The sequence below is a fragment of the Apostichopus japonicus genome, chromosome 4 (genome assembly GCF_037975245.1).
Source record: "Apostichopus japonicus isolate 1M-3 chromosome 4, ASM3797524v1, whole genome shotgun sequence".
Classification (NCBI taxonomy): Eukaryota; Metazoa; Echinodermata; class Holothuroidea; order Aspidochirotida; family Stichopodidae; genus Apostichopus; species Apostichopus japonicus.
The window spans coordinates 26,560,468-26,575,983 of NC_092564.1; the positions used below are offsets into that span (position 1 = coordinate 26,560,468).

At 35.4% G+C, this 15,516-nt stretch overlaps 1 protein-coding gene across 2 annotated transcripts in view; it reads left to right on the plus strand.

Moving 5' to 3' along the window:
* LOC139966981 (uncharacterized) overlaps window positions 1–15,516 on the plus strand; it is a 48,414-nt gene that overhangs the window by 22,812 nt on the left and 10,086 nt on the right. For both annotated transcript variants that reach the window (XM_071970525.1, XM_071970526.1), the window contains exons 24-38: window positions 251–376; window positions 1,246–1,386; window positions 2,520–2,639; window positions 4,081–4,206; window positions 4,882–5,142; window positions 7,071–7,193; window positions 8,307–8,429; window positions 9,359–9,487; window positions 10,015–10,127; window positions 11,328–11,562; window positions 12,166–12,300; window positions 13,135–13,284; window positions 14,012–14,084; window positions 14,802–14,845; window positions 15,338–15,471. In XM_071970525.1, coding sequence (XP_071826626.1) covers window positions 251–376; window positions 1,246–1,386; window positions 2,520–2,639; window positions 4,081–4,206; window positions 4,882–5,142; window positions 7,071–7,193; window positions 8,307–8,429; window positions 9,359–9,487; window positions 10,015–10,127; window positions 11,328–11,562; window positions 12,166–12,300; window positions 13,135–13,284; window positions 14,012–14,084; window positions 14,802–14,845; window positions 15,338–15,471 — 2,033 coding nt within the window. The remainder of the gene's footprint in view (window positions 1–250; window positions 377–1,245; window positions 1,387–2,519; window positions 2,640–4,080; window positions 4,207–4,881; window positions 5,143–7,070; window positions 7,194–8,306; window positions 8,430–9,358; window positions 9,488–10,014; window positions 10,128–11,327; window positions 11,563–12,165; window positions 12,301–13,134; window positions 13,285–14,011; window positions 14,085–14,801; window positions 14,846–15,337; window positions 15,472–15,516) is intronic.

Consider the following 15,516-nt stretch of genomic DNA (forward strand, 5'->3'; position numbering starts at 1 on the left):
ATATTCAATACATTCATCAAGTTGTAGCATTCATTGTATTCATCAATTACACATTAGTATGGTCACTATAAAGCAGGCTTCATTAGATGCAGGCAACATAAGAAGGCTGGTAGAACACTGGACATATTTATCCCCACATAATAGACTTGTTTGAACCTATTCTAGCCCAAACAATAATAAATATTTACTTCAATATTTTCTATTTATTATCCCTTTTTGGTAACGATATATTTTCTTGTTTTTCCTTCAGATGAAATCCTATTCTGCATCTCTAACCCATATAACAAACGCTGCCGTCCTGCCATGTGTGACAGCAACGGAAAGAACTGTTCATGTTTCAATGAGAGATACAAATTAGTTGAGACATTTTGTCTTGGTGAGTTAAATCCTGCAATTGTTACGTATATGAAGCTATTTGTTTGGTTGGAAAGATCTGTACGTCTTTGCTCATGAAGTCAAGAAAGTAAAATTTGCCTTATGAATTGGAAGCAGTTCCAATTTGTAGTCATACCTGGTACAAATATTAAAAAAAAATCGCAAACCCCAAATCTGATACTGACTGAAATAAACTTAACGATATATTAGTGTTTTTGGACAAATGTGTATACCTTTGCTAAGATTTTTTATTTTTTAAGTAAAAGGAGGTAAAAAGGAGGGTGAAAAGATATTATAAACATTTTTTCATGAGTGAAAACAAAACATTGAATACTGTAAAGAAATTTGGAGACAGGGAATCAGATATTCCTAAATGTGGCTATTTATTCTATTGAAATATCTTGATCAGGTATGTTAACTTATGTAGGACTCTGTAGTTCATTTTAATATAACTGTGATACTTACTTAGAACCCTGTTAATGGCAACATGACTACCTCCAAATAAGGACAAGTTGACTACATCCCAAAAGATTTCCCCTCTTCGAGACATTCTATCATCTAACTGAACCCTCCTCTATATTTGGGAAATTACATAAGTGGTTGGATACTTTTCTCTCTTTTGCTGGATGGGTGAGGGGATCCCTAGTCCCCTTTCCCCTGCGAAATGATACATGAATTCTGTTACCATTACAAATGAATCCATCCCTCAGAAAGCCAAATTTTTGATCTGCGAGCTATTAAGGCATTCCAAGTTTATGGATCCAATAATGATAAATGTTTTATTTGAAGAAAAAATTTAACTGTCTTTTGACCGTTTTTTTTATGAAAATATATCTCTCTCTCTCTCATTTTGTTGTTGTTGTTGTTCAGACATAAATGAATGCGATGGCACGTTCGATCAGAAGTGCAATCCTCATGCAGTTTGTTCCAACAGCATTGGTGGATATCACTGTCTGTGCAAGTCTGGATACTTACCAAACCCTAAAGGATTTGGTCCTGTGGGATGTATAGGTAATTTATATTGTATTCTAGTGATAAAGGAAATTTATATGTACAAGGAAAGAGCTGGACATCTCTTAGCACAAAGTAAATACAAACACATGAAAAGAAATGATGTCATAATTGCATTGCATTAATGTCACAACATAGTGCACATGTATATAAAAAGACAAAGTTTGCAGTGGTAAGCTTGAGCCATTGACACCTTGGATATAAACCAGATACTGATCTAAATATTAAGAGATCTATCTGGCTGATACAATATAACTGCTCAAAGTTAACAAGTCATTAATCACTTAATGCAGTGTGGAGAATTTTGTGTCCCACCAAAATTAATTCAATATTTTATTTTTCTTTCTAAATCTTGAACTTGTTTTTTTTAACCTAATTTTGTCATTTCTGGTAAGATTTGTTGGACTAAAATGACAGGATATGTTTAAGAAACTTTTCTTTGCTTTTTATCGGTTAAGATTCGAAAAACCAGGTTATGAAACATTCAGAGCTAGATGCAACATTAAAACTGTGTGTCTATCCCCTTACTAACACCTTGCTTAATAGGTTCATAGCAGTAGCTTATATTTAGGCCTAGCCTGCTAGCATATAGGTATCCAGTTTGTCACTGGATCATCAGAGTATGTCTCACTATTTCAAATAATGTAATATCACTCATAACTGTCCAATTAGAGTATCCTTTGTGGAAGGAATAACAAGTAAAGATCCTTGCAAGTTATATATTTTATAGCACAAAATAATATATGAAACACTTTAATAATTTAATATTATTGTTTTGTATTTAGCTTCATCGACAAATAAAACATATATGAAATATTTTTCATGGATTTTATGAGACATAAAATTGTCTCCATTGGCTTAGATAGTAACTTCTCCAGTGGTCCCACTCAGGGCACTGTCACAATGTGTGTAATCTGTACTGTTAACAGATCTCTGAATAAAAGTAACACCAAATTAATTTGCTGTTTGGATAACCAAAGAGTGGGCCTGTTTGTCCCTCGAAAAATCTTTTAAAATTTGCCCTGAACAATTTGTGTGGGGATATTCCATGACTTAGGTTCAGAATGACAGCAAAGTTAGTATAACTCATAGTACACTCTCTGTCTACATAATTCCTTGTGATTTCCTTACAGATGAGATTGAGTGCAGCATATCTGACTCCTGCAATGACAACACTGAATGTAACGATGTTGATGGGGCCTATCAGTGCACCTGTGTGACTGGTTACTTGGGGGACGGCAACACATGCTTTGGTAAATATTTATGGGACTTACATTAGGAAATCACCACTGCTTCTTAGTTTGGGTTGGAGTATGACTTTAGTGGAATCATACTTCTATTCTGTACTTTATGTAAGGGACTACTGGCAATCCAGGGAGAGCCACAGAGATATAAGTGAAGAACATTGTCTGTTCTTGGGTGTTTCTGACTGTCTTTATTACGGATACTCAATTGTACAAGGTGCATTCTGTGCATAATGCAAATGAGATCTGAGTAAACATAAATTATGTAAATTAATCACTTCAAGCATCCTACTTGTTATAACTGTGTAAACTGCAACTACCTTGTATCACATAGACATGAACTCTTAGTTGTTACTGTTGGGCTTCCATGTATATTTCATCTTTTGCTAACTAGAGAGTTGGATGATTTGCCATTTTGTACCGTAGATTGTAATGTTAGCAGCAAAGTTGGTTTCTAGTAAAGGTGTAATGTATGATAAGGGCATACGAAAGTTTGTAATTCACTGTAACTAAATTGATAGTTAGTCAGTCAAAATAAAAAAGGTGGGTGGGGTGTGGGTTGGTTATGAACCAATGAGATATTAAGCAGCTTGGAATGATCAAGCAGCCATAGATTTTCCCAGGAGAAGCAAAGTTTCAATTTTATTGCATTGGTTGCAGGGCATGTTGAACTTTGCTTATGTTTGATGGTATGCTCCATGCACTGAATTTTGTAATGCAGTACAAAAGTTAACCTCTGATTGTAAGAACATAGGAAATGGGGAAATCATCAAAGTGTAGTGTAAATGGCAGAGAGTTATTTTTGTACTGTTACTTGGGAGAGTGCATTTTTGTATACAAATAGATAACAGGGGGCTTAGATGAAATGTAGGGGAGGATGTGAGGTGTAAGTAACAGCTACTTGTGTTTATGAGAGCATAGGAATATTATGGATGTGAACTGTAAGTTAAAGGGTGAGTCTCAACTGGTAGATGGAACATGCATGTTGGATTGAAACATCTTATTAACTGGATTTTTAACCAAGATACTCATGTGTGTGTTCCATAGTTAATTGTTTGGTGTACTACTGTATTGGTGAACTTTAAGCTGAATTGCCAGTGTCTGCAGAAATGCTAGAAGGAAAACAGAAGGTTCACCAATGGTCAGTTACAATCCACTCTGTTTATTGCTGTTAACCTCTGCATGCTACTTTTCTTACTGAAATATTCAGTAGTTGTATATTTTGGCAAACTGTGTCTGGAGAAATGTTGGTTGTTGTATTGTAACGTTGTAATTAAAAATGTTTTTGAACTGTTTCCGACCATTTCTTTCAAAAAAGTTTCAGAGATGATGTACATGAACTACTAAAGAGCAATATTTCAGTCATGGTGGCACCAAATGTTCTAGACTGTTTTTGAATAGTGACATCTATTAAATACTGAAAATCTTTCCTGTTTTGAAACTCTCTTAGATTTTGACGAATGCTTGAAAGGATCCCACGACTGCGATGAACACGCAACCTGTATTAACAATGATGGCAGTTATAGTTGCATATGCAATGAACCATTCTACACTGGAGATGGATTCATTTGTAATGGTAACCGTAAATTAATGCATGATTACACAGGGGAAAGGGGACTAGAGATCCCCCTCCATCCCACCCACACATCAAAAGAGAGAAAAGTATCCATCCCCAAATCACCAGCTATAAACTTACTAAGAGCTTATAGAAATGACAAAGCCTAGATTCATCTTCACATGCATATGTTAGGAATAGTTTCCTTTGGACTACTTAATATGCTATTTGAAATTACAATTTGCTTTGAAGTGATGTCATATTAATATATATAGTTGTCTGTTGTAAATGTTACTTAAATGATATGTGACACTTTTCAAATGCATTAATACCTCTGATATTCTTTACTATTTATTTTGGTTGATGCATTCACACCAGATGCTGTTTCTTTTTCTGTTTTTCTTTCTTTTTATCTGGGGGGGGCGGAAGGGGTGGCAAGGGGGGAGAAATGCGAGAAGCTTAGTTTCATGAAAGCGATTTAAGATAGTTTTGAAAAGCTATATCTCAGTAAATAAAGTTTTGAAAATTGGAACCAAAAAAAACAGATATACAAATGGATGCGTGTTTCGCTGAGGTAACGTTTGCAATTTTGTAATATTGATGTACAATTTTTACCAATTTCTTGTTTCCCATAATGCTTTGCAAATGTATATACTACAGTATGTTAATTTCCTTCTTTTTTGTTGTTGTTGACAGATGTGGATGAATGCTTAGAGGGAAATCCATGCAACCTTTATGCATCTTGTCAAAATCTTGTTGGTGACTTCTCTTGCATCTGTAACGCTGGTTACCGAGGTGATGGTCGTCATGGAAATGGATACATTGGGTGCATGGATGTTAATGAATGCTCAGAGGGCCATTATAAATGCCCACCTCAATCATTTTGCCAAAATTTACATGGAACATATACCTGTATTTGTGAAGATGGATTTGAGATGATTGACGGCATCTGTATAGGTTGGTGTAAAAGATCATAATCAAGTTCATTTATTTGCAACAAGTTGTGTCCAAAAATTTCCTCACACTACTGCTATATTTCAAGCACACCAATTTATTTACCAATATTTATTTGGTACTTTTCAAGGAAAAGTGACGCAAGGTAGAGTCTGAGCATGCAACCCAAGTAACTTGATCCACTGTCAACCTCACGCCCCCTTAGATTGGTGAATGCAGATTTATTTCCCTGTGACTGGTTAGATTGGTGAATGCAGATTTATTTCACTGTGACTGGTTAGATTGGTGAATGCAGATTTATTTCACTGTGACTGGTTAGATTGGTGAATGCAGATTTATTTCTCTGTGACTGGTTAGATTGGTGAATGCAGAATTATTTCTCTGTGACTGGTTAGATTGGTGACTTCAGAATAATTTCCCTGTGACTAGTTAGATTGGTGAATGCAGAATTATTTCTCTGTGTCTGGTTAGATTGGTGAATGCTAAATTATTTACCTGTGACTGGTTAGAGTAGTGAATGCAGAATTATTTCCCTGTGACTGGTTAGATTGGTGAATGCAGAATTAGTTCCCTGTGACTGGTTAGATTGGTGAATGCAGAATTATTTCCCTGTGACTGGTTAGATTGGTGAATGCAGAATTATGTCCCTGTGACTGGTTAGATTGGTGAATGCAGAATTATGTCCCTGTGACTGGTTAGATTGGTGAATGCAGAATTATTTCATTGTGATTGGATAGATTGGTGAATGCAGATTGATTACATTGTGACTGGTTAGATTGGTGAATGCAGAATTATGTCCCTGTGACTGGTTAGATTAGTGAATGCAGAATTATTTCATTGTGACTGGTTAGATTGGTGAATGCAGAATTATTTCCCTGTGACTGGTTAGATTGGTGAATGCAGAATTATGTCCATGTGACTGGTTAGATTGGTGAATGCAGAATTATTTCCCTGTGACTGGTTAGATTGGTGAATGCAGATTTATTACATTGTGACTGGTTAGATTGGTGAATGCAGAATTATGTCCCTGTGACTGGTTAGATTGGTGAATGCAGAATTATTTCCCTGTGACTGGTTAGATTGGTGAATGTAGAATTATTTCCCTGTGACTGGTTAGAGTAGTGAATGCAGAATTATTCCCTGTGGCTGGTTAGATTGGGAAATTTAGAATTATTGCCCTGCAAATGGTTAGATTGGTGAATGCAGAATTATTTTCCTGTGACTAGTTATATTGAATTCAGATTTATTTCCCTGTGACTGGTTAAATTGGTGAATGCAGAATTATTTCATTGTGACTGGTTAGATTGGTGAATGCAGAATAATTTCCCTGTGACTGGTTAGATTGGTGAATGCAGAATTATTTCCCTGTGACTGGTTAGATTGGTGACTTCAGAATAATTTCCCTGTGACCGATAAGATTGGTGACTTCAGAATTATTTCCCTGTGACTGGTTAGATTGGTGACTACAGAATTAGTTCCCTGTGACTAGTTGGATTGGTGAATGCAGAATTATTTCCCTGTGACTGGTTAGATAGGTGAATACAGAATTATTTCCCTGTGACTGGTTAGATTGGTGAATACAGAATTAGTTCCCTGTGACTGGTTAGATTGGTGAATGCAGAATTATGTCCCTGTGACTGGTTAGATTGGTGAATTCAGAATTATTTCTCTGTGTCTGGTTAGATTGAAGAATGCAGAATTATTTCCCTGTGACTGGTTAGATTGGTGAATGCAGAATTATTTCCATGTGACTGATTAGTTTGGTGAATGCAGATTTGTTTCCTTGTGACTGGTGAGATTGAAGAATTCAGAATTATTTCCCTGTGACTGGTTAGACTTTAATTCATATTTATTTCCCTGTGATTGGTTAGATTGATTTACAATTAGATACTATACTTTATTTTGCTGTTTTTTTTCTTCTATTTTTACAGATATCAATGAATGTGCAGCCAACGGACATACCTGTTCATATCACTCACATTGTGTTAACGTTATTGGATTCTATGATTGTGTTTGTGATACTGGATACATGAGAGTCAGAGAAAAATGTCATAGTAAGTTGCAAATATTAGGGTTGGCTCTTACAATGTTAATCCAGTAGCATAATCAGGAATACTAAAGCACAAGAGAGTTAGTAGGAAGAGAACCAACATAAAACATAAGCCACAGCAGTAGCACAACCTTCTTATGCCTAATGTAGTTTTACAATATTTATTCCATAATATTCAGGATTACATGTTCTGATACTATGCAGTTTCTCAACTTCATTATATGTATCTATCGTGTTGAACACTCAAGAACAGCCTTTACTGTTTCATTTGTTATTGTGGGGATTGTTGAGGGGGCCAGGGAGGATTCTAGCAGAGAAGATTGCCTCATGTGCTTATATCATTGTGCCAATCATTTGTTGAAAATGAAACATTGAAAAAGATAAGCAAACAGAAAAGTATGTATATGTTCCAATGTAAACTATATATAAACTATTTCTGGTGTCATATGAACACCCACACCTCTCCCCTGTTAATTTCTTTTATTTTTTGTACTTGTTTTGAATCATTGAAGAAGGCACTTTCCGTTGCTTTTGTGTTTAAACCTTATAACGCATAATTGCCATTGCATGTGAAGACCATATGCCAGCATATATGGCTTTGAGTAACATTTTGGAAATACTTTGCTCTCAATTTGTTTTCAAGAATTAATATTTGTTTTCTTTTATACTGTCAAAAAAGACAATCAAAACTGTTGTGAAGATGTTGTGAAAGAATGAAACGAAGAATGTCCCTGTGTATTATTATTTCTTCCCCTAATAGGGTTGTTAGACTATCTGTCAGTAATGAAACAGGTGAAATCTACCAGCATTTGTACTGGTGTATAGTCTGTGTCTTTAATTGATGACATATAAAGAAGATTAAATAATTAGGATAATCATCATAATAATATGATAGTATCTTTGCTACTTTTGTGAGTGATTTAAATCACTTTTGGCAGATCATCTGCTAGGCAGATTAAAAAATGGTTGATGGATTTCAACTGAGCCCAGTTCTGAACAGATGACAGGCATCTTGTCTGATAAATTACTTCTGCTATTTTGTATATTTTGACTAGTTTATGAAACCTAACAACAAAGGTGAAAGAGTGATTTAATGCAGACCTCTTTTAACCTACAGATATTGATGAATGTGACCATGGTTTCAACAATTGTGACCAGAATGCTGACTGCTTTGACACAGAGGGATCTTATAAGTGTGAATGCCACCATGGTTTCGCAGGTGACGGGTTCACATGTGAAGGTATGAATGTCATTTTGAATCTGTTTTTAGCCCTTTGGAAGAAAAACATCTGCATGGACAAGAATAGTTAATATATCAGAAATCTGCAGATAACAGAAACACTGTTTATACACCCTTTTGATTCCATTGAAAGAGAAATCATTTAGTAATGTTTTAGAAAGAGTGCTGTTGACAAAAGTCTAACTCAAAAGTTTTCAGGGCAGGATGTATTCAGTCTTGGTTTATGACTTGACACAGCTGATTTGTATTGTCCTGTTATCCAAGAAACCCATCCTGTCGTCAAACAAAACTCAGGCCATCCCTGAGTCAGGACTTGTTCATACCTTCCATTTAATACAGTACATCTTATTCTGCAGACAACTTTGCTATTAAACTGGACAAGAGTACATATTATAAAAATGACTGTGTGATTAATCTGTGCTTGCTTTAATAAGAAATAGTTCAGAGGAAAATTTGTGTTTGCCTTCTATGAAATCTCGCCTGTTTGATATGTATGTATTTATATTAGATCCTCCTGCAAGCAGGAACTCGCGACGAAGCCATCATTGGCTTATCAAAGCCGCAAGCTGAGCGAAGTCAGTCTCTTAGATTCATATTTAACGTCCATGATTATGAATTGTCAATTGTCGATAATTCTGTAACTGGACAACATACATTAATCTTGGAGTGACTCGAACTCGGGACCTTATGAGTGAAAGGCACCGGCATAAACCACTGAGCTAACACTCCCTGTTTGCCACAGGTTCACTTGTAAATTTTAAAATCTGTGACAATTTCAATTATTACTATCTCAATAATACTATGTAGGAAGTGCTTTTGAATTTCTCTAATAAGGTTGGTTTATTTTCTGCTTTCGTCAGACAAAAATACATTTTCCTCTGAAATGTCTTTTTAATTCTAATTCTCTCATGTTTTATCTTTATTTTCAGATGTGAACGAATGTGAGTCGTCTTCACCATGCCAGGGTTCCCTCTATCAGCAGTGTATGAATACTATTGGTTCATTAACTTGCATCTGTACTCTTGGAAGCTACCAGAACATGACAGGGTCTTGTGAGGGTAAGTGTGTTTTAAACTAATAAAAAAATAAAGTTATTTATCTCAATTCGAGAAGAAATATTCAGCTCTAAGATGTTTTGTCATTTTATGTGAGGTGATGGGAACAAATTAAAGCTGTGTGGTCCATAGTAATTCTGAATGATGAGGGCAGAAGGAAGGATGGACCTGCTCCGGGTAGTCCTAGCTATGTTCCTATTGGGAAGTAAAAAATAATCCCCCCCCCCCATCTCTAATTTGAAACACAAATTGTGACTAGTACTTGTTTGCTTGTAGACACTGACCAGAACCAATGTCCAATTTCAGTTTTATCGTTTTTTGGTTATTTCTATCTTTTTGTGTCTGGCTATGTAAAAACTTTTGATAATTATCTGTTTAATGTTTTGAAATAATTGTATTTTTGAACCTGATTTAATAGTAACTAATGTTTCGTAAGATCAATTAATGTCAATAGCTGTCTGAGAGGCAGCCTTGCATTTCTTATTGTGCAGTCCTGTGTTATGTCTGTGTGTATTCCTGTCTTCCTACAGTTTGTCTCTCTGTTAGTCTGGATGTTAGATTCAGAGCCATTGGAGGGTTATATCTGAATCATTACCCAGAGGAAATCAGAAATATGACCAGGATTAAACATCTCACAAATAGTGTAAGTTCCACTCATCATCTCTTTAGAGTTCTGCTCTTTTTCTCTTTGCTCCCTCTTCTCATTTTACCTAGTTCATGTAATCTTGAGTTTGTTTACATCATACTGTCTTCCATCCTACCTCAATTTGATAGCAGATAGTGCTGATGGTCGACTTTGGAAGTGTAATTAATTGCGCTCAAAACATAAGTAGAGATAACTCGCCTACAAGCTAGCACCACACATATAATCGGCTTTTGAAATATAGCCAACCTATCAAAAACAACAATAAAGCAGTTTGTCAGCAAATATCGCAAAAGTACAGGTTCTCATAATGCTACACTAGCACTGTGCTGTTACAAATCGGCAAGCACCTGCTCCGGTTAGATTCATGGTTCACTTGTCAGTAATGGCTTGTTCTGCAGTGCAACATTCAGTCCTAGCAATGTTTAATCATTGCGCATAATCACAAATTCGTAAGTTATTCATCTTTTAGGATTGACAAAATATTTGTCATTTCTTCATACATGTTTATAATTACTTTATTACTGGCCTGGTTCATATTTATCAGATGTCTGATCGATTTTGTCGATTGCATTGTAGTTTAATTTCAATGTGCAAAATATGAGCCTGCTATCGTGCTAGGCTAGAGCCTAGCCTAGAACGATAAACATACGTCCTTCTACAGAAAACTCTTGAATACTACTCATCAACCCACTACAAGGTGTTAGACTATTCATTGTTTTCTCGTTTGCTTTTATTAGTGCTAGTAGTTGTAGTAACCTCGTAGATTCATTCGAAAGTTTTTAATTTACTATGGATGATTTTAAGAAACATTGTAGATTGAAAGTTGTTCACAGTTTTGGTTTGGTAGATGTTTTAACATATTTTAAACAGCACTTGTTAAGACGGGAAATAACAAATAAAGACAGTGCACTATGGAGAAAGATATTTTTTGACTGTATTCTGCAATGTAAACATGACAGTGATGACGTCATACTGTAATCCCAGTAATCGCAAGAAGAGTTATGCGATCACAGCGGAGAAGTGATATTAGGGGAAAGATAACTGTTTTAAACAAATTTCAAGGCAAAGTATAAACAGAAAGCGTGTAAAAGAAGTTGCAAACGACTTTGGAAAAAATCAAGGAAATAGAAGTAGAATAGGCTTTTGAATTTCCATTAAACTTGACAGTCATATGAATCCTGTGCTTCTATGTAACAGATCCTTGCTGCATTCAAGACATCAACTTTAGGTGATCAGATTATCGGTGTCTGGTCTCAGGAGAGAGAATCCTCAGAGGACGAGTTTGCCCTCTCATTCAGACTTGACCTAAAAGACAAGAGGGAAGTAACTCACAAAGAGGTAGAAGATGCCTTTATATCAGTCCTGGTTGGGAGAGATGGCGATATCTTGGAACCCAACCACATCATTCATAAAGTGAAGGTCACAGAACCAGGTAAGTCGTTTCTCTGTGGCATAGTGAAATAGTTTCAAATATCCAGTTTGTAAAAGCAAAAAGCAAATATGTTATGTAATACATCAAAGTGTTTACATGCAAAGATATTGATTATGAAAAATAAGTTGATAAATTTTCGTGACAACAGGTGAGTTACAACATCATATCTACAAGATGAACATCAAATTCATGTTAAGATTTGAACAAAAATTAAAATATGAGCATACCAATACAAAAAATGCATATCTTTAAAAAAAAATTATGAAGCCTGTTTCATTTGATGTAGCAATAGTTTCAATGTGTGTCACCTTTCAGGAGGAAAAGAAAGAGTTGATATAAGAAAAAGAAAAAACACCTTTAATTTTCAAGATATTTGTCATTGAAATGTCGCAGATTATCAATGTTTCCTTTGCTGTGGCTGAGACCTAATCTGTCAGGACATAAAATGCTAGTAGATTTTCTGAGTAAACAGTCAAAATTGTGAATGTGAAGGTCGGTTTTTTATTGGTTGCGAATGAATAATATGCAAAAGTTTTCAAATTCATGTTTTCCGGTTAAACACATTAACATATTTGTGAAGTATTTCTTTCTTCTAAATTACAGTCGTGAATGTTTGCAACACCGGGGAACACGACTGCTTCACAAGAAACTTCACTCGATGTGCCTTTGAGGGTCATCATGCATATTCATGTATTAGTTGCAGGCTGGGATATAAACTTGTCGAAGGACGATGCAAGGGTATTTTGATTGAAGCTTTCTGGAATATTTCCAATTTGATTAATTCCAATCATGATAATTATACATTATAGTGCAAAACGCCATTGAAGGGAACTTAGGATAATATTAGATAGGATATTATACAAGTTTACAACTTTCAAGTTTAGCGGAATTAATAACTAGAAACTTTTTACGTTTTAGTAAAGTAATCAAGTTTCTCAGGATGGTAAGAGTTGTGAAATACACCTCTTAGATACCATACCAATAGTACACCAGTAGGACCTCTGGGCACCTCTGTAAAGTCACCTGATGTGGCTCCCCGTAAGCTGATGTAAAAATCGGACATCCCTCAAAGAGAGCATCATTCATGTGTATTGAGGCATTCTTAAACTATACCTTTTATATCACATGATCAGTGGCATGAGGGTGCTTTACAGTTTTTGTGAAGGAATCCTAAATTCCTATGTTTGGTTGGCAGTTTTTTTGTTTGGCACACAGAAAATGAACGTTTTTGTCAAGGTAAAAATCAAAGTTGTCTTATTTAATTTTTTTGGGGGTCTAAAGTTTTACCAAGAGTTTGTTTTCAATACTTATGTTGCTAGTCACTATTTGAGTTGGACCTCAAGCCCCTCTTGTTGTCCCTATTGTCTCAGTAAACCCTCTTTAACGTACTCGTTTGACAACAGTTTGCTGCCGGCAGCCATGCATGTTGAACCAGCTGATCAGTGTGACAAGGGAATAGTTTTTGCATTCCCCTACTTTTCTAAGATGTGAATGATGTTTCAGCCTGATATCCCTGTAGTTTATTTGGTTTTTGTTGCAAACACTAACTGTTTATTCTTTTGTTTCAAATAGAAATAGATTTATGTTTTCCAGAGGAGGTTGGAGGGGCAGACTGCCTCAGTAGGAACTTTGAGTTTTGTCTTTACTATGGTAACGGTGAATATAGCTGCGAGGGATGTCTAGATGGTTATGTACTGGATGAAGGAGAAGATAAATGTGTAGGTAAGTATTTAATGTATGGGAGCTGCTTATGTCACCGTTACATCTGTGTCATCATGTCATGTCATGTCATCATGTCATGTCATGTCATGTCATGTCATCATGTCATGTCATAATATTATGTCATGTCGTCATGTTATGTCATCATGTCATGTCCCCGTTACATCTGTGTCTATCATGTATATCAGATAGGTACTTCTGCTACAATATTTCTCATCCTCATTGTTGTACAAATACCATTCCTCTGACCTAGTTCATATTTGTTTCATATGCTAACATTATCAGGAACCTATGCGGTCATGATGGTCTGTGTGTGCATGTGCGCAAGATCAAGGTGTGTTTGTGTGTTACACCTAGCTTGTAAACAGGTTCTCTATATGTTTTATGCATGTCACTGATAGTAGTTTGATAGCCAGTGGGCCCTATGGCTTTTAGTAATACTGTCATACATCTTTGTTTCCTTTCTTATTCCTTCATGATGGTGTGTGTATGTTACACCTAGCTTGAAAAAAGGATGTCTCAGCAACTATATGTTGGATTCATGTCACTGAGAGCCAATGGGCCCTATTGCATTTAGTAATACTGTCATACATGTTAATGAGTGGGCGGGGCAGCTTCATCTTTGTTTCCTTTCTGATTCAGCTTGTTAATTTTTAGTCGCATCTTGGGAAGCATCAGAACCATTATTGTCTTCATTGTCTGGTTCTTTGTTCTGTATTTTCCTTGACAGAATCAAGTTGTGAGATTAACAGATGTCTCCATGGAGGAACGTGTCACCTTGATGAAGAGGGTGCATCGTGTCGGTAAGTAGAACACTATCACTTAAGCAAGTTCAGAAAATTTGTATTTTACTCAGGATAGATTCATTATAGAATACTTCACTTGTTAAGCATTTTGTCCAGTTTTACAGATCTATAAATGTGTAAGTCATATGATGACATGAGTGTTGGAAAGAGATAAGGGTTAGATCACATAGAAATAAGAATAGCTTTATTTTACGTGCTGCTATATTTATTTACAAAATGGTAGTCTGGATAATTTATTGTAGACAGCTGCATTTGTACGTTTTGTATATACATATATATAGTTTGTTTTGTTTTTGTACAATAACATTTTGAATAATTTTTCTCTTATTACGTACTCACTTTTGATGTCCTGTTTATAAATATTTATATTTATACTGGAAATAAATCAATGAAATGAGAAAGCAGCAGAAATGTGTGGTAAACTAGTCCCAAATGATGACCTGAGTGTCATTCAACCACCACCCCAATTGGTTGGTCAATTTCTCTGCATATTCATAATATTCAAGATCATATCTATTTATCAATTACATCATCAACAGCCAAAGAACTGACAGGAAAATTATAAACAAAATTTAACAGTAACAGAGAAATCTTGGGAAAGAGTTGCATTGGAACCTTAGTCCTGTAGTCAAATGGTTCTAAGCTTAGCCCAAACTTTCTTCCTTCAAACAAGAACTGTAACAAGAACTTTGCTTTTGTCTTCCATTGTTGTAGGTGCCGTCCTTTGTTTAGTGGAGACTTTTGTCAATTTCCAGTGGGTATGTATAGCTGCAGCATTATCTTACTGAATAATATGTAGTATTTTATTTTTTCAAATATTTGCAAACTGCAGTTTGATAAAGAAGTAATCATTCCAAATGTTTGGGGAACTGTGTTTGATGTTGATACTTAGATAATATATATAATAACTGTCATCATTTAACTTTGATGTGACTATAACCTAACACATTAAATGAATGAATATAAGGATAGCCTCAGGTTACAAAACGTCATTTATCACTTATAGGGTGCCAAATCTCTCTTGATAAAGAAGGAGGCATTACTTTTGTGTATTTTGCTTTCATCTTGCATGCACTTTCAGATGATGTTTCAATCATCTAATTGCTGGTACACAGATATCAGTAATAATATTTCATGAATTTAAGGTTTGAAAAGTATTTGGAGGGGATAAAACGAAAATAAAGAAGTTCTCTGTCACAATCTGCTTTAATGGTTTTCTCACATTTGGTTTTGGTTTGCACTTCTTGTAGCATACAAGACCATGAGAGGAACTCTGTTAGTCCTGAAAGTGAACAACTCCATGCCCTTAGCAGCTTATCGGACCAAACTCAGGGATAAAGACTCCTTGTTTTTCTTGCAGTATCAACATCACCTGTGCAGTGTGGTGGGTAGTTCCTCTCTTAATTGTTTTTTTTTTAAATCTTAATTG